This window comes from Molossus molossus, unplaced genomic scaffold, assembly GCF_014108415.1.
Source record: "Molossus molossus isolate mMolMol1 unplaced genomic scaffold, mMolMol1.p scaffold_m16_p_14, whole genome shotgun sequence".
Lineage (NCBI taxonomy): Eukaryota > Metazoa > Chordata > Mammalia > Chiroptera > Molossidae > Molossus > Molossus molossus.
Window position 1 is genome coordinate 89,996,131 of NW_023425349.1, and position 25,026 is coordinate 90,021,156.

The following is a 25,026-nucleotide window of genomic DNA, read 5'->3' on the forward strand; positions in this document are numbered from 1 at the left end:
GACAAAATGTGTAAGACTCTGATCTTGCCCTCATGTTATAGACAATATCTGTATAAACTAACATACACGTGATTAACTCCGCTCCCCCCAACCCCATTTCTTGGAAACATTGCCACTCAATGACTTGACTTGCCTTCAGCTGCATCCGGTCCCTCCCAACATTCAGACGTCCAGAAGAGAGGACAGCTTACTCAGAGGGGCCCACCTGCTCTCCAGGTGGTTGAGAGTTAGGCCCCAGGTTCCACAGCCAATACGAATCCAACGGACAGTTCCCCAAAGGAAGGGACACTGCGGAGCCCAAATGAAAGGCATCCGTGCACCTCAGCCAGCCCTGAGATGGTGATCAGAACCAGCTATGATCAAGAGCGCACCCCCATGGTTGTATTTCCGCTGGGTGAATGTAGGTCGTAGACCCGGCAGTACGGGGGACAAGTAGTTGGCCTGCTTGCAGTTGGGGCTGGCTCCCCCAGCCTGGGCCAGGCCACAGCACTTCTCACTCGGGCACCCACCTGGGGCTCTGGCAACCAGAGGGTTACTAAGTATCTGCAGAGAGGTCCCCTGAGATACAGGAAAGAGGGGACCCACACCATTCTGTCCTGTGGCCTCCTCAGTTCTTACTAGATTTAAACTACTCTGAGGCAGCAGGGAGATTTGGGGGGGCTCTATATTCAAGAGAGAAAGTGCAGCAGAATTTTTCAGCTCTCACTGATGAGGGAACACGGCCTGCAGGTGGGAGCCTGTCGGGGGTATGGTTGCCAAGGCCTGCGGTGGAGTTCCCCCAAATCTACTCCAGTTTGATGCAGGAACTTCTAGTGGCACCTCCACTAACTTATATTGCTAACACCATGCATAAATTTCACATTCAGACTGTTTTTTAATGTTTCACTTTGCAATAATTTCAAATTTATAGAAAAGTTGCAAGGCTGATACAAAGAACTCCTGGGTATCCTTTTTCCAAGATTCACTCATTTTTTACATTCTGCAATATTTGTTTAATCATGTTTTCTCTATCTTCCTCAAAGACACATGTAAGAGGATGTCTTCATTCTGAGGAAATATACTATGTTTGTGTATATACACATACATATACTGTTTTATATATAAAATATATACTGCCCTGGCTGGTTTGGCTCAGCGGTTGAGTGTCAGCTCGTGGATCAGTGAGTCACAGGTTCGATTCCAGCCAAGGGCACTACCTTGGTTGTAGTTCATCCCCAGCCCTGGTCGAGGTCATGCAGGAGGCAACAAGTTGATGTGTTCCTCTCACATCGATGTTTCTCTCTCTCTCTCTCTCTCTCTCTCTCCCTTTCTCTCTCTCACTCCCTCCCACTCTATCTGAAGATAAACAGAAAAAAATCTTCTGTGAGGATTAAGAATAATAATAAAATATACACATAGTATGTGAGATTTATAGTGTAATACGTGCAGTTTTTAACCATTTGAGAGGAGGTTGCAGACATCACACTCTTTTACCCTTAATACTGAAGTATGTATTTCTTAAGAATAAGGACATTCTTTTCCCTAACCACAGTACACTTATCAAATTCAGAGAAGTTAACCATGCTTTAAATGTCTCAAAAATGTTCTTTACAGTCCAGCCGGTGTGGCTCAGGGGTTGAGCATCAACCCATGCAACAAGAGGTCGCTGGTTCGATTCCTGGTCAGGGCACATGCCCAGGTTGTGGGGCTGATCCCCAGTGGGGGGCATGTAGGAGACAGCCCATCGATGTTCTCTCTCATCGATATCACCCCGCTTCTGCTCTCTAAAATTGGAAAGGAAAGGAAGGGCAGGGCAAGGGCAGGGCAGGGCAGGGCAGGGCAGGACAGGGAAGGGAAGGGAAGGGAAGGAAGAAAGATTACCTCCCTAAATATGTAACAGAATCCGAAAGGGAGAAGAACTGCATCCATGGGTTCCTAGAGGCAGCTCTGCACCTTGTAAAGCTCCATGAACCACCACCTTGTCCCTCCAGGTTCTAGAGAACTTCCCAGGCCATGACGGAGGTCTGTGGCTCATGGCCAGGATCAGCCAGGATCACTACATATTTTTGAGGTTTTTGACAAGAACATGGGTCCGGAATTTCCATCCTGCAAATTCCCGCTCTTCTCTCTGGAAGCTCCAGATACACAGTCACTTTCTGCATGGAGTGTGCTTGGAGAGTCTTCCCTCTACCCCAGGTGATGAATGCATTCCCTCCTCCTGCCCTCCACCTGCAAATCAAAAACGGCAGCGCAGTGTTTCATTGGAGGCCTGTTAGGAAAATTATCTAATTAAATGCACTTCGCTGCTCGACCCACAGTCTTTGCGTTCTTCTAAACTTTATTTTTTCACCAAATTAATCTCTTATGGTTAGGACTTCAGGTGAAATTATTCCCTCTTGAGAACAGATGTGAGACCACACAGGAGGCAGCCAGTGCCTGGCACTCGGCCCTGCAGGGGGCGCTGTCCCCACGCCAGAGCCCAGGGCGCACCCCACATTCCAGGGGAGACATTCAAACTCCGCAGAGATACAGATCACTTTTCAAGAGAAATGAATCTCTCCGATCCCCAGGGTTAACTTGACATCCATGATCCTGGGGGGTCGGGGAGCTCGCATTTTTATTATAGTTTTAGTTAAATATATACAAAAATAGAATTAGTGTATGGGTAACCAATGGACATAGAAAACAATGCTTGCAGGGTGGGACGGGATAGGGAGGAGACTGGGGTGGAGGAGAAACATCTTTAACAAAAATTAATTTTTTAAAAAGAAAGGAAAAAATAGAATTAGGCTTATATTTTTTTAATCATTAAAAATAAAAATATTAATTAAATACAAACGAACTAAACCAGTTTAAATGCAAATTAGGGGCCGCGGGTCAGCGGCGGTGACCGGGGATGCGTTGGCCTGGTCCGGCTGTTGGGACGGTGGCGGGACTCTGGCCTGCAGCACTGGGCGGAGGAGACGCGCCCGCCAGCCGCCGGGCGCGGGGCTGGGGCTCCCGGGCTGACAGCTCCAAGCCCAGGACTCTGCTCACCAGGCTCCTGCGCAGCCGCAGCGGCAAGGCCTCCATCCACAGGTGGTATTTCATAAAATGTCACGCAAGAGACACTTTTTGGAATGTGCCAACAAGATTTATAAAGATGACATTTTCAATAGCACCTCTGTGAGTTATCATATATGGGGTTTTCCTGAGCAAATGCACTTTTTGATCCAACTTTTGACTAGGAGATGGCCTTCAGGGGAATAGGAGCATTGGTACATGTCACTGATGCACAGGACAGCTGCCTGGAGGCTGTAACAAGACTTCACATGACTGTTTCTAAAGCCTACTGAGTTAGGGTGTTTTTTGTTTGTTTCTTTATTGGTTTTAGAGAGAGAGAGGAAGGGAGAGGTTGAGACAAGAAACATCCATGGGAGAGAACATCAGCCACCTCCTGCATGCTCCCCACTGAGGATCCGCCCATAACCTGCACATGTGCCCTGACCAGGAATCCAACCAGCGACCTCTTGGTGCATGGGCCCATGCTCAACCACTGAGCCACACTGGCTGGGTCCAAGTTAGGTTTTTATTCACAGAGTTGATGGCCTGATGGTCACAAAAGAGAAACACAGAGGGACATTCATCAAAGGCCAACAATGATCTTGCAGATGCGGGGCTAGAAAAACTCTACCCCAGCTTTTATTTGACTAGTCTATGATTATTCAATAGTTGAAGCCTTTAGTAAGGTGGTACAGAAACTCATTCCACAACTGCCAACCTTGTAAAACCTATTACATGTTTTTATATCAAATTCAGGTATTAAAAAAGCCTTTCTCTTCATTGGGCAGCAAAATCTACATGGCAGCAAACCGTTCTCCTGCGGATGGATGTGTGATCTTATGAGTTTCACATGATTAATGTAGTGATGTCTTTTTTTTTTCCTCACCCGAGGGCTTTTTTCCATTTTTGTTCAGATAGAGTGGGAGGGATAGAGAGGAAGAGAGAGAAAGAAAGAGAAACATCGACGTGAAAGGGACACATCAAGTGGCTGCCTCCCGCAGGACCCCAACCAGGGCCAGGGACCAGTCACAACCAAGGTGCATGCCCTTGACTGGAATCGAACCCACAACTCACTGGTCCACGGGCTGATGCTCTAACCGCTGAGCCAAACCAGCCAGGCAACTGATGTGTCCTGTATATGGGTTAAAAAAAAAATGACAGTGGAAATGCTTATGACAAAGAATCCACGGCAATTATCAAACTGAATAATGTCACTGTCCTTTATTTAAAGGAAATGACTAAAGTTTTGGCACCAGTCTGCATTCTTAAGAAAGTTTTGAATGAAAAGGTTGAATAGACTACAACTTCCATTGTTTCCGAAAAGCTATTCATGAGGTTTTGGAGGCGGGTGTGACTTCTCCCAGGGGCTGTGGTCACCAGACCGGTGTCCCCTACCGGAAAACACTGGCCTAGAAACTGCCATCTAGCCTGAATTCCAGGGGCTGGGGCTCCATGCCAGCTTAGTCTTCACCCCAGGGTCTCTGCCACATGCACAGGACCTGAGAGTTGCCGCTGCGGGACTCTGGTGCCTGTCCCACTAGAGACGAGAGGTAGAGTTTCTCACTTGGATGGAAACCCCTTCAACTAGTGGTGTACAACTGACGCTACTATTTCTTCTCTTTTTTTAATGGAAAAAAGGGTTTTAGAGACCACAGAACTTGTGTGTGTTTCTCCTGTTTGAGGTCCTACTTTAAGTAGTTGGAATATTTTGGACTTGAAGATAACACCACCTACTTATCCTTACCAGGGAATGTTGCTGTCATGTACCAGTTTAAAATAACAGAAGGAATTGAGTTTTTATATGCTTCCCTTAGGTTTTCAGTTGAGTGGTCTCTAAAAATCCTGCCGTGCTTAAGTTCTAGCACTGCCTCTCAGATTTCAACTTTGAATATAGCATACCTAGGGCCTTTAACATACATCTGCCTGCTAATTAGGAGACTCGAGGTCTGACTGCAGCAAATCTGACTGCAGCAAACGACATTCCTGTATTTGTTACTGAAGGAATGAGAAATGTATGCTGCCTCGGGTCAAGGGCAAGGTTCAACAGTGGAAGTTTTGAGGAAAGAAGTCCAAAACAGAAGAAAATCTTTGCACATGTGTTTTGGGTACCAGATATCTAGGTTCTTTCTCCTGTATAAGATAAATGATCAAAATCAACATAGCAAAGGGAATTCTTTTAAAAACTTGTTTTTCCCACAATGTCTTCCTTCATTGAAAGATTTAACTCATTTTCCTTTATTTTCTTTATTGATATGAGAGAGAAAGGGAGAGGGAGAGAGAGAGAGAGAAACATCAATGAGAGAGAACATCCACTGGTCGCCTCTTACACGCCCCCCACTGGGGATTGGGCCCACAACCTGGGCATGTGTCCTGACCGGGAATCGAACCAGTGAGCTCATGGTGCAGGGGTCGACGCTCAACCACTGAGCCATACCAACTGGGCGATAAACACGTTTCAAATTACATACTTAGTCATATTTCTTACACATAGAATTAAATTATAAGTCACTTCTACTGACACAATGAATAAAGTTTTCTTTATAAAATATACACATTTTAAATTTCATCTTGTTTAGATTGGGGAATTTTAGTAAAGCAGGGCTTTGTAGCTGAACTTCTTTTATCCTCCCTGCCTACTTGAGATAATTAACGTAAAGACTCAGCTGGGACAAGGTAAAAAATGTTTATACAAACTTTAAAGTGTCTTCTAGACAGGCAGTATTATTAGAGCAGCGGAATCAATGCTCTCCTCAAGAGTGAGGCTTTCTTAGCATATTGACTGACACTTTGCTCAATAAGTATTTGCTGAATGAATGAATATAGACCAACTGGGGCAAATTTTGCCATTGACCTTTGTCACTACACAAACAGTCTGTCAGTGGGGTAGATAAATTCCAGGTGCACGTTGGAGACTGTGATAACTGAGCATGCTCTAGCCTTACCAATTGCCTTTTTATCATGTAAACACCAATCAAAACCTAAACTCCCATTTCAAAGTAAATAGGCCCTTTCAAACAGGCCCACTTCAAAAAAAAAAGCAGAAACCCCATTTCTCTTGGTTTTAGCTTCCAAATTTCAGATCTGTCCCTTCCTACTCAAACTTGTTCAATCAACTGCAATAACTTCCTTTTTCTTTTTCTTTATTGATTTTTAGGGAGAGAGAGGAAAGGAGAGGGAGAGAGAGAAACATGGATGAGAGAGAATATCGACTGGCCACCTCCTGCATGCCCCCCACTGGGGATTTGGCCCACAACCTGGGCATGTGCCCTGGCCAGGAATCAAACCAGTGATCTCTTGGTGCATGGGCTGACGCTCAACCACTGAGCCACACTGGCCGGGCTTAACTTCCTTTTTTAAAAAGTGTTTTTATTGATTGGAGAGAGAAACATTGATGTGATTGGAGCCCACTGGGGAGCGAATCCACAACCTGGGTATGTGCCCTGACCTGGAATTGAACCAGTGACCTTTTGGTGCCCAGGATGATCAACCAACTGAGCCACACCAGCCAGAGCCTGCAATAACTTTCTTTTTTTTTTTTAATCCTCAACCGAGGACATTTTTCCATTTTTTTTTCTGTTCAGATAGAGCGGGAGGGAGAGAGAGGAAGAGAGAGAGAGAAACATCCATGTGAAGGGACACATCGAGTGGCTGGCACCCGCACGACCAACCAGGGCCGGGGACAAACTGCAACCGAGGTACGTGCCCTTAGCGGGAACCGAACCCGGGTCTCTCTGTACCGCAGGCTGACGCTCCAACCGCTGAGCCAAACCGGCCAGGGCTGCAATAACTTTCTAATAGGGACTCCCTGCTAAGGTGATTTCTTCTAGTCCCATCCTCCACAAGTAATTTGATTGTGCCACTTCTTTGCTGAGAACATCAGCTAGCCCTACAGTAATCAAAATGACCAATCATATGCGCAAGGAGTCCAAATCCTTTCCCAGTCTGGCCCAATCTACTGTATTAGTTTCCTACTGCTTTTTTATTTTTTTTTTATTTTATTTTTTTATCCTCACCCGAGGATATTTTTTCCATTTTTTGTACAGATAGAGTGGGAGGGAGAGAGAGAGAGAAACATCGACGTGAAGGGACACATCGAGTGGCTGCCACCCGCACGACCAACCAGGGCCGGGGACAAACTGCAACCGAAGTACGTGCCCTTAGCGGGAACCGAACCCAGGTCTCTCCGGACCGCAGGCCGACGCTTTAACCGCTGAGCCAAACTGGTCAGGGCGCTACTGCTTTTTTAACAAATTACCACAAACTTAGTGGGTTAAAGCAACACAAATTATACGACAGTTCGAGGTCAGAAGTCCGAAATAGGTTTTACTAGGCTTAAATGAAGGTGTTGGCAGAGCTGGAACTCCAGAGGACAAGCTATTCCTTGCCTTTTCCAGCTTCTAGAGCAACGGTTCTCAACCTGTGGGTCGCGACCCCTTTGGGGGGGTCAAACGACCCTTTCACAGGGGTTGACTAAGACATAACAGTAGCAAAATTAGTTATGAAGTAGCAATGAAAATAATTTTATGGTTGGGGGTCACCACAACATGAGGAACTGTATTAAAGGGTCGCGGCATTAGGAAGGTTGAGAACCTCTGTTCTAGAGGCTACCTACATTTCCTGGTTCATGCTGACTTGAGCTTCTATTTCAGCTCCTTCTCTGACCCTCCTGGACCCCTCTTATGAGCCTTGTGATACCATTGGGTCCACAGATAATCTCCCTGTCTTCATCACATCTGCAAAATCCCTCTGGCCATGTAGGTTCCAGGGATTAGCACATGGACATTTTAGAAGCCGTTTTTCTGTTTGCTACATCTACACTCCCAAACTCACTTCCCACAACTTTTCTTTCTGTGACCTCTACACTCTCAGCCAAATCCATTCAGCATTCTCTGCATACACCATGTTTCCTCGTGCCTTCACGGTGTCAATCTCTCTACTGAAAAGACAAGGGACAGCATACAACAGGTTAAAAGGCCTAATTCTGGAGTCGGGACTGTTTGGGCTCAAATCTGAGCCTGCCACTTCCTCGCAAAATGGATTTGGACAAATTGTTGTCGTGTTAACCTAGATCTAAATACCACATTGTAGGAAAAACAAAGTAAATTACACCACAACAAAGCAATCACTCAAATACAGGTTGTGGAATATTCCACAGGCAAAATTGACCTGCTTTCTCTGATAAATCCTTATTTGAAAAGGTGGTGTCAAGGGGATTGTTTAGACTAAAAGACATAAAAAACAAATTCAATGTGTAAGCACAAGTTTAGATGTAGATCCAAACCTACCAACCATAAAAATGCATCTGTGATCAGGGAGTCCATCTAAAACAGGTGTCAGAGAATAATGAGGGGCTGTAAGTTCAATGACATGGTGTTAATATTTTAATTTTAAAAAATGTGTACAACCATAAAGACAGAGATAGACACAAAGTACCATCTCAGGGTCAAATGGCATTATTGTGGGATCTCTTTAAAGCTATTCTAGCAAAAAAAATAGGGGAATAGATAGCTGAACTGAGTAACTGGTACACAGGAATTGGTACTATTCCACTTTTCTGTTTCAAATGTTCCACAATACATCTCTGTAAAAATACATCTCCTAGTACGCTTTATTTTTTTTTTAATTTTTCTTTCTTATTGATTTTAGAGAGGAAGGGAGAGGGAGAGAGAGAAACATCGATGAGAGAGAACACCCACCGGCCGCCTCCTGCACGCCCGCTCTGGGGATCAGGCCCACAACCTGGGCATCTGCCTGGCCTGGAATGGAACTGGTGACCACCTGGCACATGGGTCATGCTCGACCACTGGGCCACACCAGCTGGACTCCTAGGAAGCTTTTCTTTCCGTTTCTGCCACAATAAAGTTAGTGATTTCCTTAATCATCTCCCTTAACAGTTTATTGGCATCTTTACCATCACAGTACATACGCCCAATTATTTAGGCATATATTACTATTACTTATCACTTTAAATTTAGGGCTCAGGGCAAGGGGCTCTGCCAGGTCCTGGGGATGTTTCCGGGGCGTAGGCAACAGCGCAGGTGCGGGCAAGAGCCCAACGACCCCGCAGGGGCGCGCCGGGCGAGGAGCGGGGAAGCGGGGACCTGCTGGGCACGGGGCACAGGGGAGCCAGGCGGAAGGCCGCGGGTCAAGGGCCACCTGGGGCCGGGGTGCAGGGCCCGCTCTGTCCTCACCTGCTCTGTGCGGCAACTAACGCTGAACGGAGCCCAAGTTACCGCACATGTAACACACGCTCACATTTGGGGAAATGTGAAATTACTACAAAGATCACACGTGTTACCTGAAAAGAACCACTACACATCTTGGCTTTTTTTTTCCTTCCAGCAACTTTATTTACGGTTCAATAGTAAGAGCCAAAAGAAGTTTCAAGAAAAAACACTTTTAATCCCACTGCTCGGTAGTGAGCGCCATGAAGCTAGGAATCGTCTCCCCCTTTCCACACAGAAAAGCGCAGACTCTTGCGTCCCCACGAGGTCGTTCTCCGAGGTGCGCACGGCGTGGGAACACGGTTCCCTAACGTCAGGCCTCGGGGGCCCACGCAGCACCCTGGCCGGCTTCGGGAACGTTCCACGCGGCACAACCTCGGCTTCCCTGCGTCCTTACTCCCCCAATCTGACCTCGCGCCCTCAACCTTCCCAAACCTGGGCTTCCCTCGGTCTAATGTGGCTGTTGCACTTTCCTCACCGACCGCAGACTGCAGAAGCCGACCGCAGCCCAGCGATCCCGACACTGCGCCTGCGCACCAGCTGCTGCTCGGCGGGCAGCCCCGCCCAGGCCTCGCCAAACCCCGCGATATCTCACCAGTGCCGCAGGTTCGTCGCCCTAACGGCTCTGCCGACCTGGAACGTTCTAAACCCCTACGCACGCGCCCTGCGGCCCTTAACGTCCCGGGCTTTACCCTTCCTTATCACGCCCCTTAAGTCAGGGAGCTCCCCGCCTCCACGCCATGCCAATCATTCACTTCTTCCCTCGGGCAACCTCGCAACAGGCCTCTGAGTGGCTGATCTTGGGAGTCAACGTCGCGGAGGAGTGGTGACGATAGGTTGGCAGCCGGCCCCGCCTTTCTGCGGTTTACACAAAAGGTGATTGGTCCGCGTCTTCTTCCAATCAGCGGTGGGCTGTCGGATTCAAACCGAGAGCGTTCCGCCTGCGGTCGGTTGGTCGGTTGGTCGCAGTCGAGTCGCTTCCTTGGCCCGTCGCGGACGGTTGGTTCGCTGCGCCCGCTCTTCCCGCCCAGTCGCTTCCCCTCCGCGCCACTCGCTTGCCGGCAGGATGGCCCACAAGCAGATCTACTACTCAGACAAATACTTCGACGAGCACTACGAGTACCGGTGAGAATGCCGGCCGGCGGCTCCTTCAGCCAGGGCGGCCGGGTGGGGCCGGAAGTGGGGTCAGGGGTCCGCCGGGAGTTGGCGTGGGGGCCCCGTCGCGGTGGAAGCGCGTCGGGCCGGAGCGCTCCCTTCTCCTGGCCCGTGCGGGCCGGACTGGCCGCCGCTCTTTGTTCCGTCTGTGCGGACGGCGAGCGGGGCGGGGACTGGCCGCTGCTGGTGCCGAGGCGCCGCCGTCAGGGGTGCGGGCGGAAGGGCAGCGGCGGGCCCGCTGCTCGGCCGCCGCCGTCGGCCCGGCCCGGCCCGTGGCCGACATCGGCGGCGGGAGCCCGCCTCCCGTGGTGCCGCGGTTCCCAGGGAGGGCGAGCTCAGCTCCCGGTCCGGTTCCGGTCGGGGCCGTGCCCGGGCGCCGGCTCGATCCCCGGGGGGCGTGCGGCAGGCGGCCGACGGAGGCTTCTCTCTCCCTTCCTCTCTCAGAATCACTGAAAACATATTTTAAAGAAAGAATGGCGAGCTGATGGTTCCGGCAGCCGCGCCCTCCGCCCGTCGCTGGGCGTGTGCGGGAAGGGCAGTTGGGGTTTGTTAATGTGGAAAAACACTTTTTCTCTCTTTCGGAGTTAGTGACACTAAAAATGGCCTTGAGGGGGAACCCCCGAAAGTCGGTCTGTTGGTTGGGTGTGCACATGCCTAGTGGTGGCCGAGGGCGTTGTTAAAGGGGTCCCTTTGCAGGCCGAGTTGGGCACCCGAGCGGACTTCGGGCACGTTTTCCTGCCGGTGTGCCCTGGCCACATGGTCTTCGATGTGCCGAATTTGGGGGTTTGAGTCGGGGTGTGATGGCTTAGAATGTAGTTGCTAAAATTAAAACGAGCAACTTGTGAAATGGAAACGAGCCACCTGTGGTGTGGGAGGGACGCGGGTCACTATTGGCCTTATAGTCCTCGGGCCCCTCGGGCGGGGCTCCGAAGCGGTGGGCCAGCCCTGGTGGGACCGGGGTGCCGGCTGGGCCCCGTGACCTGTGGGGTGTTAGAGAGTGGTAGCACCTGCGTTGTTTCCTACCCGACCAGAAGACATGCCCTGTATTTCTGGATAGAGAGAAATGTGAAGTCCATCATCTTATCTTTCCCACAGTAACTACACGTCCTACACAGTTTGCATCCTGTAATGTGATGGCATAATGTTCAGTTATGTGATGTCTACAGGAGCTCAGCTGGGGATGGACCGTGATGGACAGCATGTAAACAGTATTCCCTTTCCAACATCTGGAAAAAAGATTAATTCTGAAACTTACGGCTCCAAGTAAATTAAGATACTTTTTGGGTCGTCTGGCAGTAGTTTCATTTTTTAGTTTCAATAAACCAACAATCGTTAATAAGCAGTAAATAAGTAGATTGTGCTATCAAAATTTTAGCCGAACTTACTTAGTGGCTTGTGTGTATTAATGAATAGAAGAGAGTCCTGTCATATTTGAGGTGATACATTCTAAACCATTATTAAAGACGGTGGTCTTTCTTGACCAAGCCACTTGCCATTATAGGAATAGAACAGTAATAAAACTTAAGAGATACTTCTAAATGCAAATCAGTAATTGATAATGAAATCACTGAGGTGTGATTCTAGGGCAGGTTGTATATGGTGGTGCAGCATGCAGTGTGAATTTCAAAAGTTTATTTTTGCCAATATGCAATTATCTACATCTTTGATTTTTCTTTTGTAAATGCAAACTTAATTTCCTATTCCTTTTACTTAAGCTTAGGTTCTCTCGTAAATGAATAATTTTTCTTACATGTAGTTAGAAAACAGCCTCCATGCAGTGAAATACAGGTAGAATTTCCCTGTGAGCTTGAAGCTACTTATAAATGTTTCCTTTATAATAAACACCTTCATGGTTGAACTTGTTTTCATGGTTTCTGGAGAAAGGTAGGGGTTGTGACTCCTATCTAAATAACATGCTGTACCTTTTTCTTGGTATACTTAAGAGTTCAAATCTAATTAGCATTATATTTCTCTTTGAAACTAATCGACAATGTGATAGAAATAATTGGAATTTTGCAGAACCTTAATAGATGTTAAAGCAGCATTTCAAGAATGAATCAGGTAGCTGGTAAGTATTGTTAAGAATCACCATGTAATTAATGGAACTGGTGAAATTTTAACCAACTATACTAGTAAGCATAATTTGACTTAGCCTCATGGCAGTCTAGCAACATAATACAATTGTTCTAAGGCTCGCTTTTGTGCTGCAAATAATACGAAATTGGTACTTAACTAACCAGCCACAGACTAGGTTGATGAGAGATTAGTCTTATGATGGGTTATGGATTCCCTTTTCCTGTGTTCCAGAAAGTAACCAGATTGAACCTTTCTCACCCCCAGATGACGATTCACAGGTATAGAAATCCAATACTGGTCAAAAAAATTGTTTGGTATAAGACTCGTACTGTATAAAACTAGTCTCATACCAAACAAATGGACATGGTAGGATAGGGCCGGCAACTGTGATTTTCATAAAGATCTTTTTATTGTAATTAAATAAGGGAGTGTATGCAGATTTGTGTTTAATAATTTAACAAAACTACAATTGTATGTGTTCATGTTTTGACATTGAAGAATATTGCATGCCTTTCTTTTAAAAAATCACTTAAATTTTGGGTGTAGGTCAGTAACTTAATGGAAAACTGAAGATTACAGATGCGTGTATATGTGTGATTAGTGTGTTTTGCTTTTGGTTCTGAATAAAGTGTAAAGCAACTTCTGGAGTATACAAGGATTTGTATCTATACAAATCTACAATGTTGAATAATAGGAACCCCAAATTAACTGTTAACAAATGAGATACTTTTTTCCTCCTTATGTAAAGACTTGGGTTACACCTCTAGTCAGGGACCAGCTTCAATTTACCATAGCTTCTGCGGTCTTAAATGGCTTCTCTAGCTCACTAATCAGGCCAGTCTGCTTCACAATCAACAGAAATGAGAAAAAGAATTAGGCATGTTTTTTCCCTTTGAGGACACTTTCTATAAATTACCTGTTTCCTGCTTATAGCCTATTGCCCAGGATTTAGTCACATTACCAGAGGTAGCTAAAGGGAAGGGAAGTCTGGATGTTTTTTGGATAATTTGTGTGTCCAACTTAGTTTTTGGGCTCCTGTCCTGATGAACATTGAGACAACTAGCAAGCCCTGTTAGGAAAAAAAACAATCCTAAATAAAATGCTTTCTGGGTTTGGACTGCATAGTCTTCCCTAATTTGAACATAGACCCATTAAAAATCAGATTTAAAGATAGTGGAGATTATAGTCCTCAAGATGGACACCAATTCACATAATATGGCAGTTGCTTTAAAGAACTCTGAGGACAAAAAAAAAATCTCAAATTTTAAGTATCCTAAAGATGCATGTGCAAAGCGATCATAATTATAGAAAAGGCATATTTGCACACAGAACACTAATACTGGGTTATATCTTTTAACAGGCATGTCATGTTACCCAGAGAACTTTCCAAACAAGTACCCAAAACCCATCTGATGTCAGAAGAGGAGTGGAGGAGACTTGGTGTCCAACAGAGTCTAGGCTGGGTTCATTACATGATTCATGAGCCAGGTAAGTTTTGATATTTGAGAAAGTATTGACTGAGTTAAAATAGTAGCAGTTATGGTTGTTGAAAAAAAAATATTTAGTAATATTGACACTCAGTGATATCCTAAAGTGCCTCTGATAAGTTTGACTATTTTTGAATGACTGGTTTCTTTTTCTCCCTAGGGAGGGTTCCAATTTTATAGTAAATAAAATACTATGTGGGTAAAAATAATGCATTTTTCTCCCCTGCAAAAAATAACGCGAGTCAAAAAATAGGCTCTTCTGTTTTATTTTAAAATTTGTGTCATTGTTAATAACATGTTATTTTACCATAAATATATTTAGAATTGTGGTATCCACTCTTTAAGAACTAAACGTATTTTAAGACAACTTGAGTGTCCTTAAGTTTTATGTATAGAGATTTATGCATTTTGAAGTGATTTGTCTTTTCCTTTAGCCTTCTATTAAAGGATAATTGGTACCAACCAGATTTAAGATTAAATAAGATACCATAACCAGTGAACTCAAATGTGTTGTTGCCTGTTACCCATTATGAGTGCTTATGTTATTAAGTGGTATTTACCAGTTTTCCAAATACTTAACAGTAAACTAAACTAAAACTCTGTGGGGTTAAATTCTACTAATGGGTTATTAATAAATGTAACTTCAAGGATTTATAATGCTTTGAACAAAATCTGAAGGCATGCTGCAGAAGCTGCATTAGGTGGAATTAAAGCTATCTTGCTTTCCGTGATTGTTAAAAGCAGCATCAGCATGTAAAACTCTTAAGGCTCACAACTTTCTTGGGATTGGGACATGTAATCATATTAGAGTTCAAGAAGTATTTCTAGATAATACAAAAGCAACTCCCCCACCCCCTTTTACTGGGATGGACTCCTGGGACCTGTAGATGTAAGCTGGTGGTTTTTGAATGGTGTTAGGTATCTGCCCAGAAAAATAACTTTTCTCTTTATTTTTTACGAGAATCAAGATTCTAAAGGTAGAAACCATTCTCCCCAAAGTAGCTTCTCTACTTTCTATCCCTTTTCTCCAGGGTGGGTAAAACTAAAACATTGATGCTCATTATCAGGTTTTCTTCAGTTTACTGTTCACAGTGACTTTGAAGCAAAATTCATTTCAGATACCTTAATAAGTAACATTACAGTAATTGACCATTTATTTTACTTTGTTTTGGTTCAGTTGAATTCTTTGAATTTTGTTTGAAAATTAACCATGTTATTAAAATGATGTAAAACATTTTCTTTCCACAGAACCACATATTCTTCTCTTTAGACGACCTCTTCCTAAAGATCAACAAAAATGAAGTCTATCTGGGGATCGTGGATTAAATCTTTTTCAAATTTAATGTATATGTGTATATAAGGTAGTATTCAGTGAATACTTGAAAATGTACAAATCATTCATCCATACCTGTGCATGAGCTGTATTCTTCACAGCAACAGAGCTCAGTTAAATGCAACTGCAAGTAGGTTACTGTAAGGTGTTTAAGATAAAATTTCTTCTAGTTTTTCTCTTAATATAAGTGCCTGTTTGACTTTACCTGTTACTTTTGTTAAATAAAGTTTGTATGTTGCATTTATCACTGTGTGAAGTTATTTAAGTTTAAGGTTAATTCATGAGTAGAGATTGTTGGAGGATTTGTTTTACAATTTTAGTGCTAAGGAAATAAATTTACTTTAAATTGGTTTAAAATAGCTTGGTATGATGATAATTTACTTATGAAAAAACCAAGAGCCAAGGATAAGTTTACTAGAGCTAAAGTAGATTTTATAGCTCTATTATTAGTCTAGTTCATAGAATTCTCTAGAATCTCCACTTTAACAGAAAGAAGCCCAACTTAATATTCTCTAGGCTGCTTCCACTTACCAAAGAACTGCCACATCTAGTGGCCTTGGGAGAAACGACTCAACCCTGTGGCTCCCTTTGCCATTGCCAGGTGGGGGTGGTTTCCTATAAAATATCACAGCATTTTTAGAAGTTTAAAAAGCACCGTAGAAAAAAAATAAACCTGCCATATGTATTTTTACGTGTCTGTAAATTGCCTTTTTAGCTGCCAAGGAAGTATTTTAAAGTTAATGCAAGGTAAAGAAGACCACAATTTGGTGGTCCTCGGTATGTTTCTTTAGAAAGGGGTTCCTTTACACTTAATGAGCACAATAAATACTGAAGAAGCCTAGAACTTATTCCTGCCACCAGGGATCCATCAGCTAGAGGTTTTCCCAACCTCCACCATCCAATACTACTACCAGACCCGAAGTCTCTCCAGGCTCGAGATTTGGGCGTGTCTGGGCATGTTTAATTAACCTGCGCGACCCAATAGAAGGGAACCTTAAGGAGCTGCCAGCATTCTTCCTGCTTGAAATACCTGGTAGTCTCTAAACTCTGGGGGCAAGGTACAGGTTTCCTAGAATTAACCTCCAGCCTATGGTTTTGAACCCGATCAACCCTGTTCCTCCTGGTCTCCGCCCCACCGTCACCACTCCACCCCCAGCCCCCCAACCCCGGTCCAGTGTCCATTTCTCACCCAACCTCCTTCCTTTTGGATGGCCCAACCCCACGAAAACCAGACTATTACATCTCTACCTTTCCAAGCACCTTTTAAAATACTGTAGTCAATAGCTAGTTGTTGGAAATAACGGGGCACTTCCTGAATTATTTTCTCTGGTTACTTCCAAAGTGCTTTAAGTTCCTGGAAGTTGGGACACGAAATCTTGGTTTTCTAGGTCTGCGGGACTACGGATATGCACTTCCCCTAAATTCCCAGCCCCCCACCTCCCCGCCCGGTACATGTGCCTCCCACCCCACGTGGACTCCTTATCAGGTCTGCACGTTAAGCCAGATACACCGGCGTCAGGGTTTGATTCGCCACGGCCACCGCCACGCGCACCTCCCACCGGAAGCAGGGCAGGCCCGGGCGCGTTTCTGTGACGCACTTCCTGGCGTCCGCCCGGAAGGTGAAAAAGCGAAGTGGTGGAGTGCTCCGACGGGGCGGCTGCTGGCCTTCCGGGCCGGGCCGCCTCCGAACTGCTGGCCATGGCGTCGGAGGGGCCGCGGGAGCCCGCGGGCGAGGTGAGGATGGCAGCTTCGGGCGCCCCGAGAGGTGGGGGCGCGGAACGCAGGGACGGGCGGCCGGTTCCCCAGCCCCGGCGCCCTCTCCGCCGCGGCTGGCTGGCGTGAGGAAGGACGCCATCGAGGGGACACCGGCCAGCTCTCCTTGCCGGGGCCGCGGAAGGGCTGCGCCGCCGCCCCGGCCCCCGGCATTCACGGCCAGGGGTGGCTTGTTCCAGCAGCTCTCGATCGAGCGTTTTTTTGAAGCGGGGGTCTCCACTCCAGGTGCGCAGCGTACCCACTAGGGGGAGCTCGGCAGTCGCGGAGATTGGCTTCCGAGCAAGTCCAACACAGTGCTCAAGAGTTGTCAGTGAAAGTAAATCTCTTAATGTGTATCTGAGACCCAAACTCCAAAGTTTTACTCTCGTATTCCAGTGGTAATAGGTTTTCTAGCAGAACTCCTATTGCTTTTCAACAGAGTAACTCTTAGTGGTTCACTGAGTGAAAAGCAAATGGTTTCTGTAACTTTTTTGAGAAACTCAATGGAAATAAACTTTCGCGGTGTGTTTTGGGTGCTACAGGGAAGCATTCCCCGGGTATGTTTGATTACTGACAGTGCTACGGTGCTGGCTTATCCCTAGCTACAGCTGAAAGAGGTATAATACTCCTATTTTGAGTTAAAGCTAAGGAAATAGTTGCAGTCCTACTATATAATCTGGGTTGAATTTTGCTTCCACTTTTATTAATTAGTGTGCTTATTTTTCACTTTTTCTGTTTGGTAGACTGATTTTTCTAGTTAAAAACATTGGGGCCCTGGCTAGTGTGGCTCAGTTGGTTGCACATACCTAGGTTGCAGGTTCCGGGGGGGGCGCATGATGTTTCTCTCCCTTCCCCTCTCTAAAATCAATAAGCGGGTGGCCAATCATTGTTCTCTCTCATCGATGTTTCTTTTTTATTTTTATTTTTCCTTTTTTGATTTTAGAGAGGAAGTAAGAGTGAGAGAGAGAGAGAGAGAGAGAGAGAGAGAGAAACATTGATGAAAGAGAACATCAATTCGCTGCCTCCTGCACGCCCCCCACTAGGGATTGGGCCCACAACCTGGACATGTGTCCTGACTGGGAATTGAACCCTAGACCTCTTGGTGCATGGGTCTACACTCAGACATGAGCCACACCAGCCAGACTCATGGATGTTTCTCTCTCTTCCTCTCCCTTCTGCTCTCTCTGGGATCAGTAAAGAAAAAAAAAACTTTTTTAATCAAGTATATCCTTGGGCGAAGGTTAAAAAAATAATTATTTTATTTTATTTATTTTTTTATCCTCACCTGAGGACATTTTTCAATATTTTGTTCAGATAGAGTGGGAGGGAGAGAGAGAGAAACATCGACGTGAAAGGGACACATCGAGTGGTTGCCACCCACATGACCCAACCAGGGCCGGGATAAACTGCAACTGAGGTACGTGCCCTTAGCAGGAACCGAACCTGGGTCTCTCTGGACCGTAGTCTGACGCTCTAACCGCTGAGCTACACCGGCCAGGGCCAAAGATAATTTTTTTGCAAAAGCATTCGGGGAGAAATTATTGGCAAATGTTTGTCTTTACCAGGCAGAGATATTTGAATAACATTGCTGGGATTAGCATTTCCGGGGGCTGCTAGAACAGGAGCCACTTGGGGTGTTTTGTTTGTTTACATTTGGTGGATCTCATAATGTATGCAGCTAAACCTCCTTTTTTTTCCCTTCAGGGTATCAAGTTGTCACCAGATGTCAAACCATTTGTCCCCAAATTTGCTGGGCTCAGTGTGGCATGGTTAGAGTCTTCAGAAGCACACGTGTTCCCTAGCTGTGCAGCCACGTACTACCCTTGTGTTCAGGAACTACCAGTCCCTGCGTATGTATTTTTGTAAACAACTTGTCTTGCCTGAGGACTTTGTTTCTTGTCTTTAATGGTGGTTAACTTTGAAATGTGCTGCAGCTAACCCACTCAAGTTCTCAGTGACTAGAGAAGATGCTCCTTTGCCAAGAAGGGTCTGAGCCGGTAGCACAACGTAAGTGTGTCCTGCAGCAGAAACTGAAGCTCTGGTTCTCCTTTTCTCTCTGTACTCCCTCAGGTAGTTTGTGTAAAGAATGTGTGTAGATTGCCTAGCATTTATTAGTAGAAAATGCAATTGCAGGGTTCATTTGTGCATACAGTTTAAAACTAGGTCATGCATCTGATGGCAGGAGGGGCGGGCAGGTAATGGGGCAGAGAAAACCCCAAGTAAATAAACATGCTCTTCAGTTTTAGGGTTTGACATTTAAAAGTCTTGCTGGGGAAGGAATGAGGACTAGCAACCATGGCTGCCTCTTTGTGCCAATTCTTTAGAAATTGCCTGGTTTTGCTTTCAATCATTTTGCTTTCTGTGTGTCTTATGGAGATGGTTTCTACAAATTTTGGTTATAAATTCTTTTAAATTTGAGTTGAAAGAGGGCTTATGTTCTTTGTTTTTTTCTTCTCAGGATACATTCTTAAAGTATTCACAGCTGAACTTAGAAAAATAAGCGTTAAAGCTTTCACATAATTGTGTAGATTACTCGGATGTTTTCTTTACGGCATGAATCACCTTTTTGCTATGTAAGAATCCTTGTCTTTATGTTGCTTTGATATGCGTCAGACTTATTCCTTTTTTTCTTTTTTCTTTTCCACACCTGCATGATGTGAGTGAAAATAGTTTATATTTTATATAAATTCTAGAATTATATCTACAAGAATTAAAATTGGAATGAATAAGAAAATCAAGTTGTGTGGTATATTTAGGAACTGTTGAACGTTGTCTTTTTAGACAAAAGTTGAAGACCTGCCTATATGTGCTGAAGGTCTTTGGTAGGGATACAGGTTTTCCACTGTAACTGCATCGTTTGTGAAAGGGATGTTGGCGTGGATCTCATCTGAGTTGTTCCCTACCTTGGGTGGTTCACAGTAATAAAATGTGAAATACACAGTAGTAATTAGGACTCTAGGCCGTCTACTGGGTGAGATTTTAGTAACCCAAAATAAAGGTGGAAAACATATAGCTAAAGCAACATCCTGGCATAATTTTAAAATTATGTTTCTGAACTCCTTATCCTTTCTAGCTTTGATTTTGTTTTATAATTGTTTATAACCAAGGAAGAGATTGACAACATTCCTGACTCTCAGGAAAACAGTGAAAGGAGGCTGGGATTCAAAGGTGCGGGGTCAGGCCCTGGCCTGTTTGGCTCAGGGATTGGAATGTTGGCCCATGGACCAAAGAGTCATGGGTTCAATTCTGGTCAAGGGCACATACCTCAGTTGCAGATCATCCCTGGCCTTGGTCAGGGTCATGTGGGAGGCAAGGAAGTCAATGTGCCTCATCCATGTTTCTTTCCCTCCCTCCCTACCTCCCACTCTATCTGAAGATAAATAGCATAATATGAGGATTAGAAAAAAAATGTTTACAAAGGGGTGGGGTTGGAAAAAACAAGAGCCTTTTAAGTGGGGATGACATGTGAAGACTTTCTGTCATTGAGAAGGGATTACCTGGTCATTTCTCATACAGGTAAGAAGTGCGTCGCTCTGGTCTGATTTCGGCTGCGTGGAGACCTCGTGCTCCATATTTCCCCTTTCCTGTCAGTTCACTATCGCAGCCAATTCTGTATGTCCCGTTGCAGGAGGAGAGGGACCTTTTACAGAGTGTATCTGCCTCCCGTGTCTCTAACAGTGCGCTCAGAGGGACTTCGTTTATTCAGTTGGGGTTAATTATTGAATGGGGTTACTGTATGGAAAATACTAGGTGCTAAGGGGAAAAAACTGTCTTATGAGCTGTACTCTTTTTGTCGATTTGTTTATAGATTTGAATGGAGATGAAAGAAAATGTACCTGTCTTCTCCAAATTTATATTACAGATAACATGTCTAACAGTAGACGTATTCTGGTGTATAGAATTGCCCATTGGAGAGTACTGATTATTTACCAGCGTGATGAACACATAGAAGCTATGCAGACAAAATAAGTTCTATGTTGTTGCATTTTGTTTGGGTATTATTGTGTATGTTTTTGTTTTTTCCTTTTCATGCTTGTCACATCCATGAGGTGGAGAGGGAGGTATAGTATTATTTTCACACATGAGAAACAGGCTAGAATTGCTTGTCCAGTGTTATTCAGGTAGGTGACACCAGAATCAGAATTAGCATTAGCATTCAGTTCTTTTTTTTTTTTTTACTACTTTTTAAAAAATATGTTTTTGTTGATTTTTTTAGAGAGAGGAAGGAAGAGAAAGATAGAAACTTTGATGTGAGAGAAACATGGATCGGCTGCAGGAGGATTGCCTCCTGCACGCCCCCTGCTGGGGATTGACCCAGAAACCCAGGAATGTGCCCTGATCGGCAATTGAACCCAGACCTCTCAGTCCATGGGCGGTGCTCAATCCACTGAGCCACAGTGGCTGGACAGCATTCAGTTTTTTGAACCTGAGTTCATTTGTATTCCCCAAAGCTGCTATTGCTGTTGGCAAGAGTGTGCTGAGTATTTTCAGCATCTTGCAATATACTGTGAAATGTCGCAGTGCCCAGATGGATACTTTTAAGTTAAAACCTCTCAGCTTTAAGAACTAGAAGGGATGACATTGTGGCTCAGATCAGTTTGGTGGTGGAGGAGTGGCTGAATCCCTGACAGGTACTGGTCTGACTGAAGGGACCAGGTCAGAGATGTGTGAGGGAGCCCTGGCTGGTTTGGCTCAGCGGTTAGAATGTCGACCTGCGGTCCAGAGAGACCCGGATTTGGTTCCCACTAAGGGCACGTACCTCGGTTGCAGTTTGTCCCCAGCCCTGGTTGGGTCATGCGGGTGGCAGCCACTCGATATGTCCCTTTCACATTGATGTGTGTCCCCCCCCCCCCCCCCCCCCCCCGCTCTATCTGAACAAAAAATGGAAAAAATGTCCTCAGGTGAGGATTAAAAAAAAAAGACGTGTGAGGGAGATAGAAGAGGAGTAAGTTCCTGTTGTTCAGGGGGCTCCGTTAGGCAATTAAAAGCCTACATATTGCCCTGGCAGGTGTGGCTCAGTTGATAGAGCATCATCCTGTGTACCAAAAGGTTGCTGGTTCGATTCCTGGTCAGGGCACATGCCCAGGTTGCGGGTTCGATCTCTAGTTGAGGTGCATGCAGTAGGCAGCCGATTGGTGTTTCTCACATAGAAATTTCTCTTTTTCGCCCTCTTTAAAAAAACTCAATAAAAACAAATTTAAAAAGTATAAATAAATAAATAAAAACCTACATAGAACAGCTGAAAGTTTAGGTTTGCTGGGTACAAAATTGGGAGCTTTGGGGTTCACTCCTGGATTCTGGTTTGAATTTATGGGTGAGGGGCTTGAAGGCTTTGACTGGGTCCCAGGCACTGGAAACAAGAAAATACATGGAGACCTGCTATAAGAAGAAAGTTCTGTGGTTGTCTGTATGGGTGTTGGTGGGAAAGGTGTATAGCAGTTTCCAGTTGAATCATAGCATCGTGGGATCATTCATGAGAACACAAGATGGAAGCGGGCTGGTTGGGACTAGATGTTAAGTTTTGGATTTATATGTGCCAGGTGGGAGCAGTGAGCTCTTAGGTGGAAATGGCGTATGCATTGGCACTAGAGGGCTGGAGGTGCTGAAGGTGCTGGGTTGCAAGTGTGTGTAAAGTCCTGAGCACAATGAGAAGTGTGGACTCTGAGCCTGACAGGTTAAATGGACAGTGCAGAGGAGCCTTTGGGAGGTTGGTAGGAGCAAGAAGAGGGCAGGTTTGCAAGTTCAGCCAGAGGAGCTTTTCTAGTGATGTGGTAGAAGGGCCAGACCAAGCCCATGTCGTGCAGCATGGCAAGAAGGCGTCCTGGAGACGGGATTGTTGGGAGGACGGGGCAGGGAGAAGGGCAGCAGTGGGATCAGCAGGTGTTGCACGGACACAGGGCAGGGTGAGCTGCTGATAGCAAGGGGAGCGCGGATGGGGTGGCGGGCGTAAAGGAGGTCGTGTTACTGTGGTAAGGTCATCTGGGCAGCAGTTTGTGTCACCTGGAGTTTTACAGACCGAGCCATTTGAAGTCCCAACAGATGCTGCGAGTTGTCTCTGTGAAGTTTTGTATTTTGTGTTATTCTCTGCATATAATCGTATTTATCTTGGATGGAAAGAAAAAATATCAACTTTCCAGAGGAAGAGGGACCAGTGATGACACGTCCAAAGTGGAAAACTAGGTTTTCCTAGAGCCAGGACCCAAACCAAGGTCTGTTAATTCACAGGTGAACATTTTCTGGATGACAACAGCCTTCAAAAGCACCACCTGAGTAGCTCGCTTGGTTAGAGCATCGTCCTGGTACAGCACGGCTACGAGTTTGATCCCTGGTCAGGGCACATGCAAGAATCGGCCACTGAATGAATGAACACGTGGAACAACAGATCAATGTTTCTCTCAAAAATCAATCAATAAATTAAAAAAAGAAAAACCAACACTGAATCTATACCCCTCCTCCTCCTTTTCTTCTTTACCTGAGTTTCTTTGGCTGGTCTGTCCATTTATCCAGTTTTAGGGCTTGGCATAGTCTTTCTTTTTTTCTATCAGCCTGTCTGCCCATCTTGTGAAGAACAGATTAATCTCACCTTCATCTGACCCATCCATTCGATTTTCTGAGCACCAAACAAAATGAAATGGTGAATCATAGCTAGGGCTATGATTTGGGGAGTGGGGTGTAGGTTTGAGTCTTCCTCTTCTCTTCAAGTGGGGCACACTAGCCAAGTGGTCTGGGAGGCAGGAAAAGGTCAGTTTTGTTTGGTTGTTAAATAGGAATACTTCGTGATTACAATAAATTGCCGATAAGTGAAAGATTTTACAAGGTCTAAACTTATGAAATGTGAATTAATAGGCAGTGATACCGGGCAGACTGTGGTTAAGTACCTCAGGAGAACCGAGCAGTGAGCATCCTCACGGCTATCTCCAAGGTCCAGCCTGTGGACAAGGACTCCCTTTCTGCCTCCGTGCAGGCTTTTACTTGCAGCAGAGTAGAAATAGGGCTCATGAAACTGGTACCTGGCCCATATCTCCTGGTGGTTGCACAGTTGGTGGATCATATAGAATGTCCCATTATTAGCTTTGGATATCCCTGCCTTTCCATGGACCAGCATGCTTTGGGATTTCATTGATTTATTACAAGAAAATCTTCAACTGGGAATTCACAGAAACATCTAGTGCTTATTTGTGGAAATTAAAAGGTTGTGATTTGTGGGGGGGTTTTAATCTTTTTTTTTTAAATCCTCATTTGAGGACATTTTTTCATTTTTTGTTCAGATAGAGCAGGAGGGAGAGAGAGGAAGAGAGAGAGAAACATCAGTGTGAAAGGGACACATCGAGTGGCTGCCACCCGCATGATCCAACCAGGGCCGGGGACAAACTGCAACCGAGGTACATGCCCCTACCAGGAACCGAACCCGGGTCTCTCTGGACCACAGGCCGACGCTCTAACTGCCGAGCCAAACCAGCCAGGGCTGATTTGTGTTTTAACTCTGGCATTTTGTCAGTGTATCAGCTTTCATTGCAAAGTGGTTGACTCCCCTGGTCATACGCTAAGAAATCAGTGTTACATTGTATTTTGGGTCAGCCTAGCAGCTCAAGCAAATTGGAGCAGCGGCAGTGTTCCCAGATGGTGCCCATCTGGTCAGCAGGGTGTGTAGTTCCCAGGCACGGCCACAGCGCCCCTCTCACAGCTCGCCCTGCTGTCGGCAGAGACAGGTGGGTTTGGAGCAGGGAAAGGGCTGTAGCAGGATTTCTCCGGGCACCCCAAAGCCCGGGAGGCAGGCCCTGCAGGTTGTCGGGATGGAGGTTAGATATGGGCGGCGGGGGCCTCTGCAGAGAGAATGGTCTGGATGGCCCTTTTGGCCAGGATTGCTGAGGGGCTTTCCCAAATACTTGACATCTCGGGAGTGGAAAGCTACTGGGGTTGCCTGTGGCTCTCCTAGTGCTCGTTTTAGTAGGTCCTGTTGAGGGTGTTCCAGCTCTGC

At 45.5% G+C, this 25,026-nt stretch overlaps 2 protein-coding genes and 1 pseudogene across 4 annotated transcripts in view; all 3 read left to right on the top strand.

The window, feature by feature from the left end:
* The first annotated feature begins 2,875 nt into the window (after window positions 1-2,875).
* On the top strand, window positions 2,876-4,434 carry LOC118629376 (annotated as a pseudogene).
* A 5,740-nt stretch (window positions 4,435-10,174) lies between these two features.
* On the top strand, window positions 10,175-18,862 carry CKS2 (CDC28 protein kinase regulatory subunit 2). Of its 2 annotated transcripts, XR_004959484.1 has the most exons (4): window positions 10,176-10,370; window positions 13,837-13,964; window positions 15,212-15,324; window positions 18,753-18,862. XR_004959484.1 is itself a non-coding variant. In XM_036260683.1 (3 exons), exons 1-3 carry the CDS (start codon window positions 10,312-10,314, stop codon window positions 15,262-15,264), a joined length of 240 nt encoding a protein of 79 aa, XP_036116576.1. In that variant the 5' UTR covers window positions 10,175-10,311; the 3' UTR covers window positions 15,265-15,540. The 2 variants fall into 2 exon arrangements, 1 of the variants encoding a protein (XP_036116576.1); XM_036260683.1 differs by lacking the exon at window positions 18,753-18,862 and having other exon boundaries at window positions 10,175-10,370; window positions 15,212-15,540.
* Window positions 16,920-25,026, top strand: part of SECISBP2 (SECIS binding protein 2) — a 33,513-nt gene continuing 25,406 nt past the window's right edge. Inside the window, exons 1-2 of one of the 2 annotated variants that reach the window (XM_036260682.1) lie at window positions 16,920-17,030; window positions 18,753-18,898. In XM_036260682.1, coding sequence (XP_036116575.1) covers window positions 16,995-17,030; window positions 18,753-18,898 — 182 coding nt within the window. In that variant the 5' untranslated portion in view covers window positions 16,920-16,994. Of the gene's footprint in view, window positions 17,031-18,752; window positions 18,899-24,651; window positions 24,758-25,026 lie in introns of those variants that run through there. The other variant, XM_036260681.1, reaches the window with a different exon arrangement.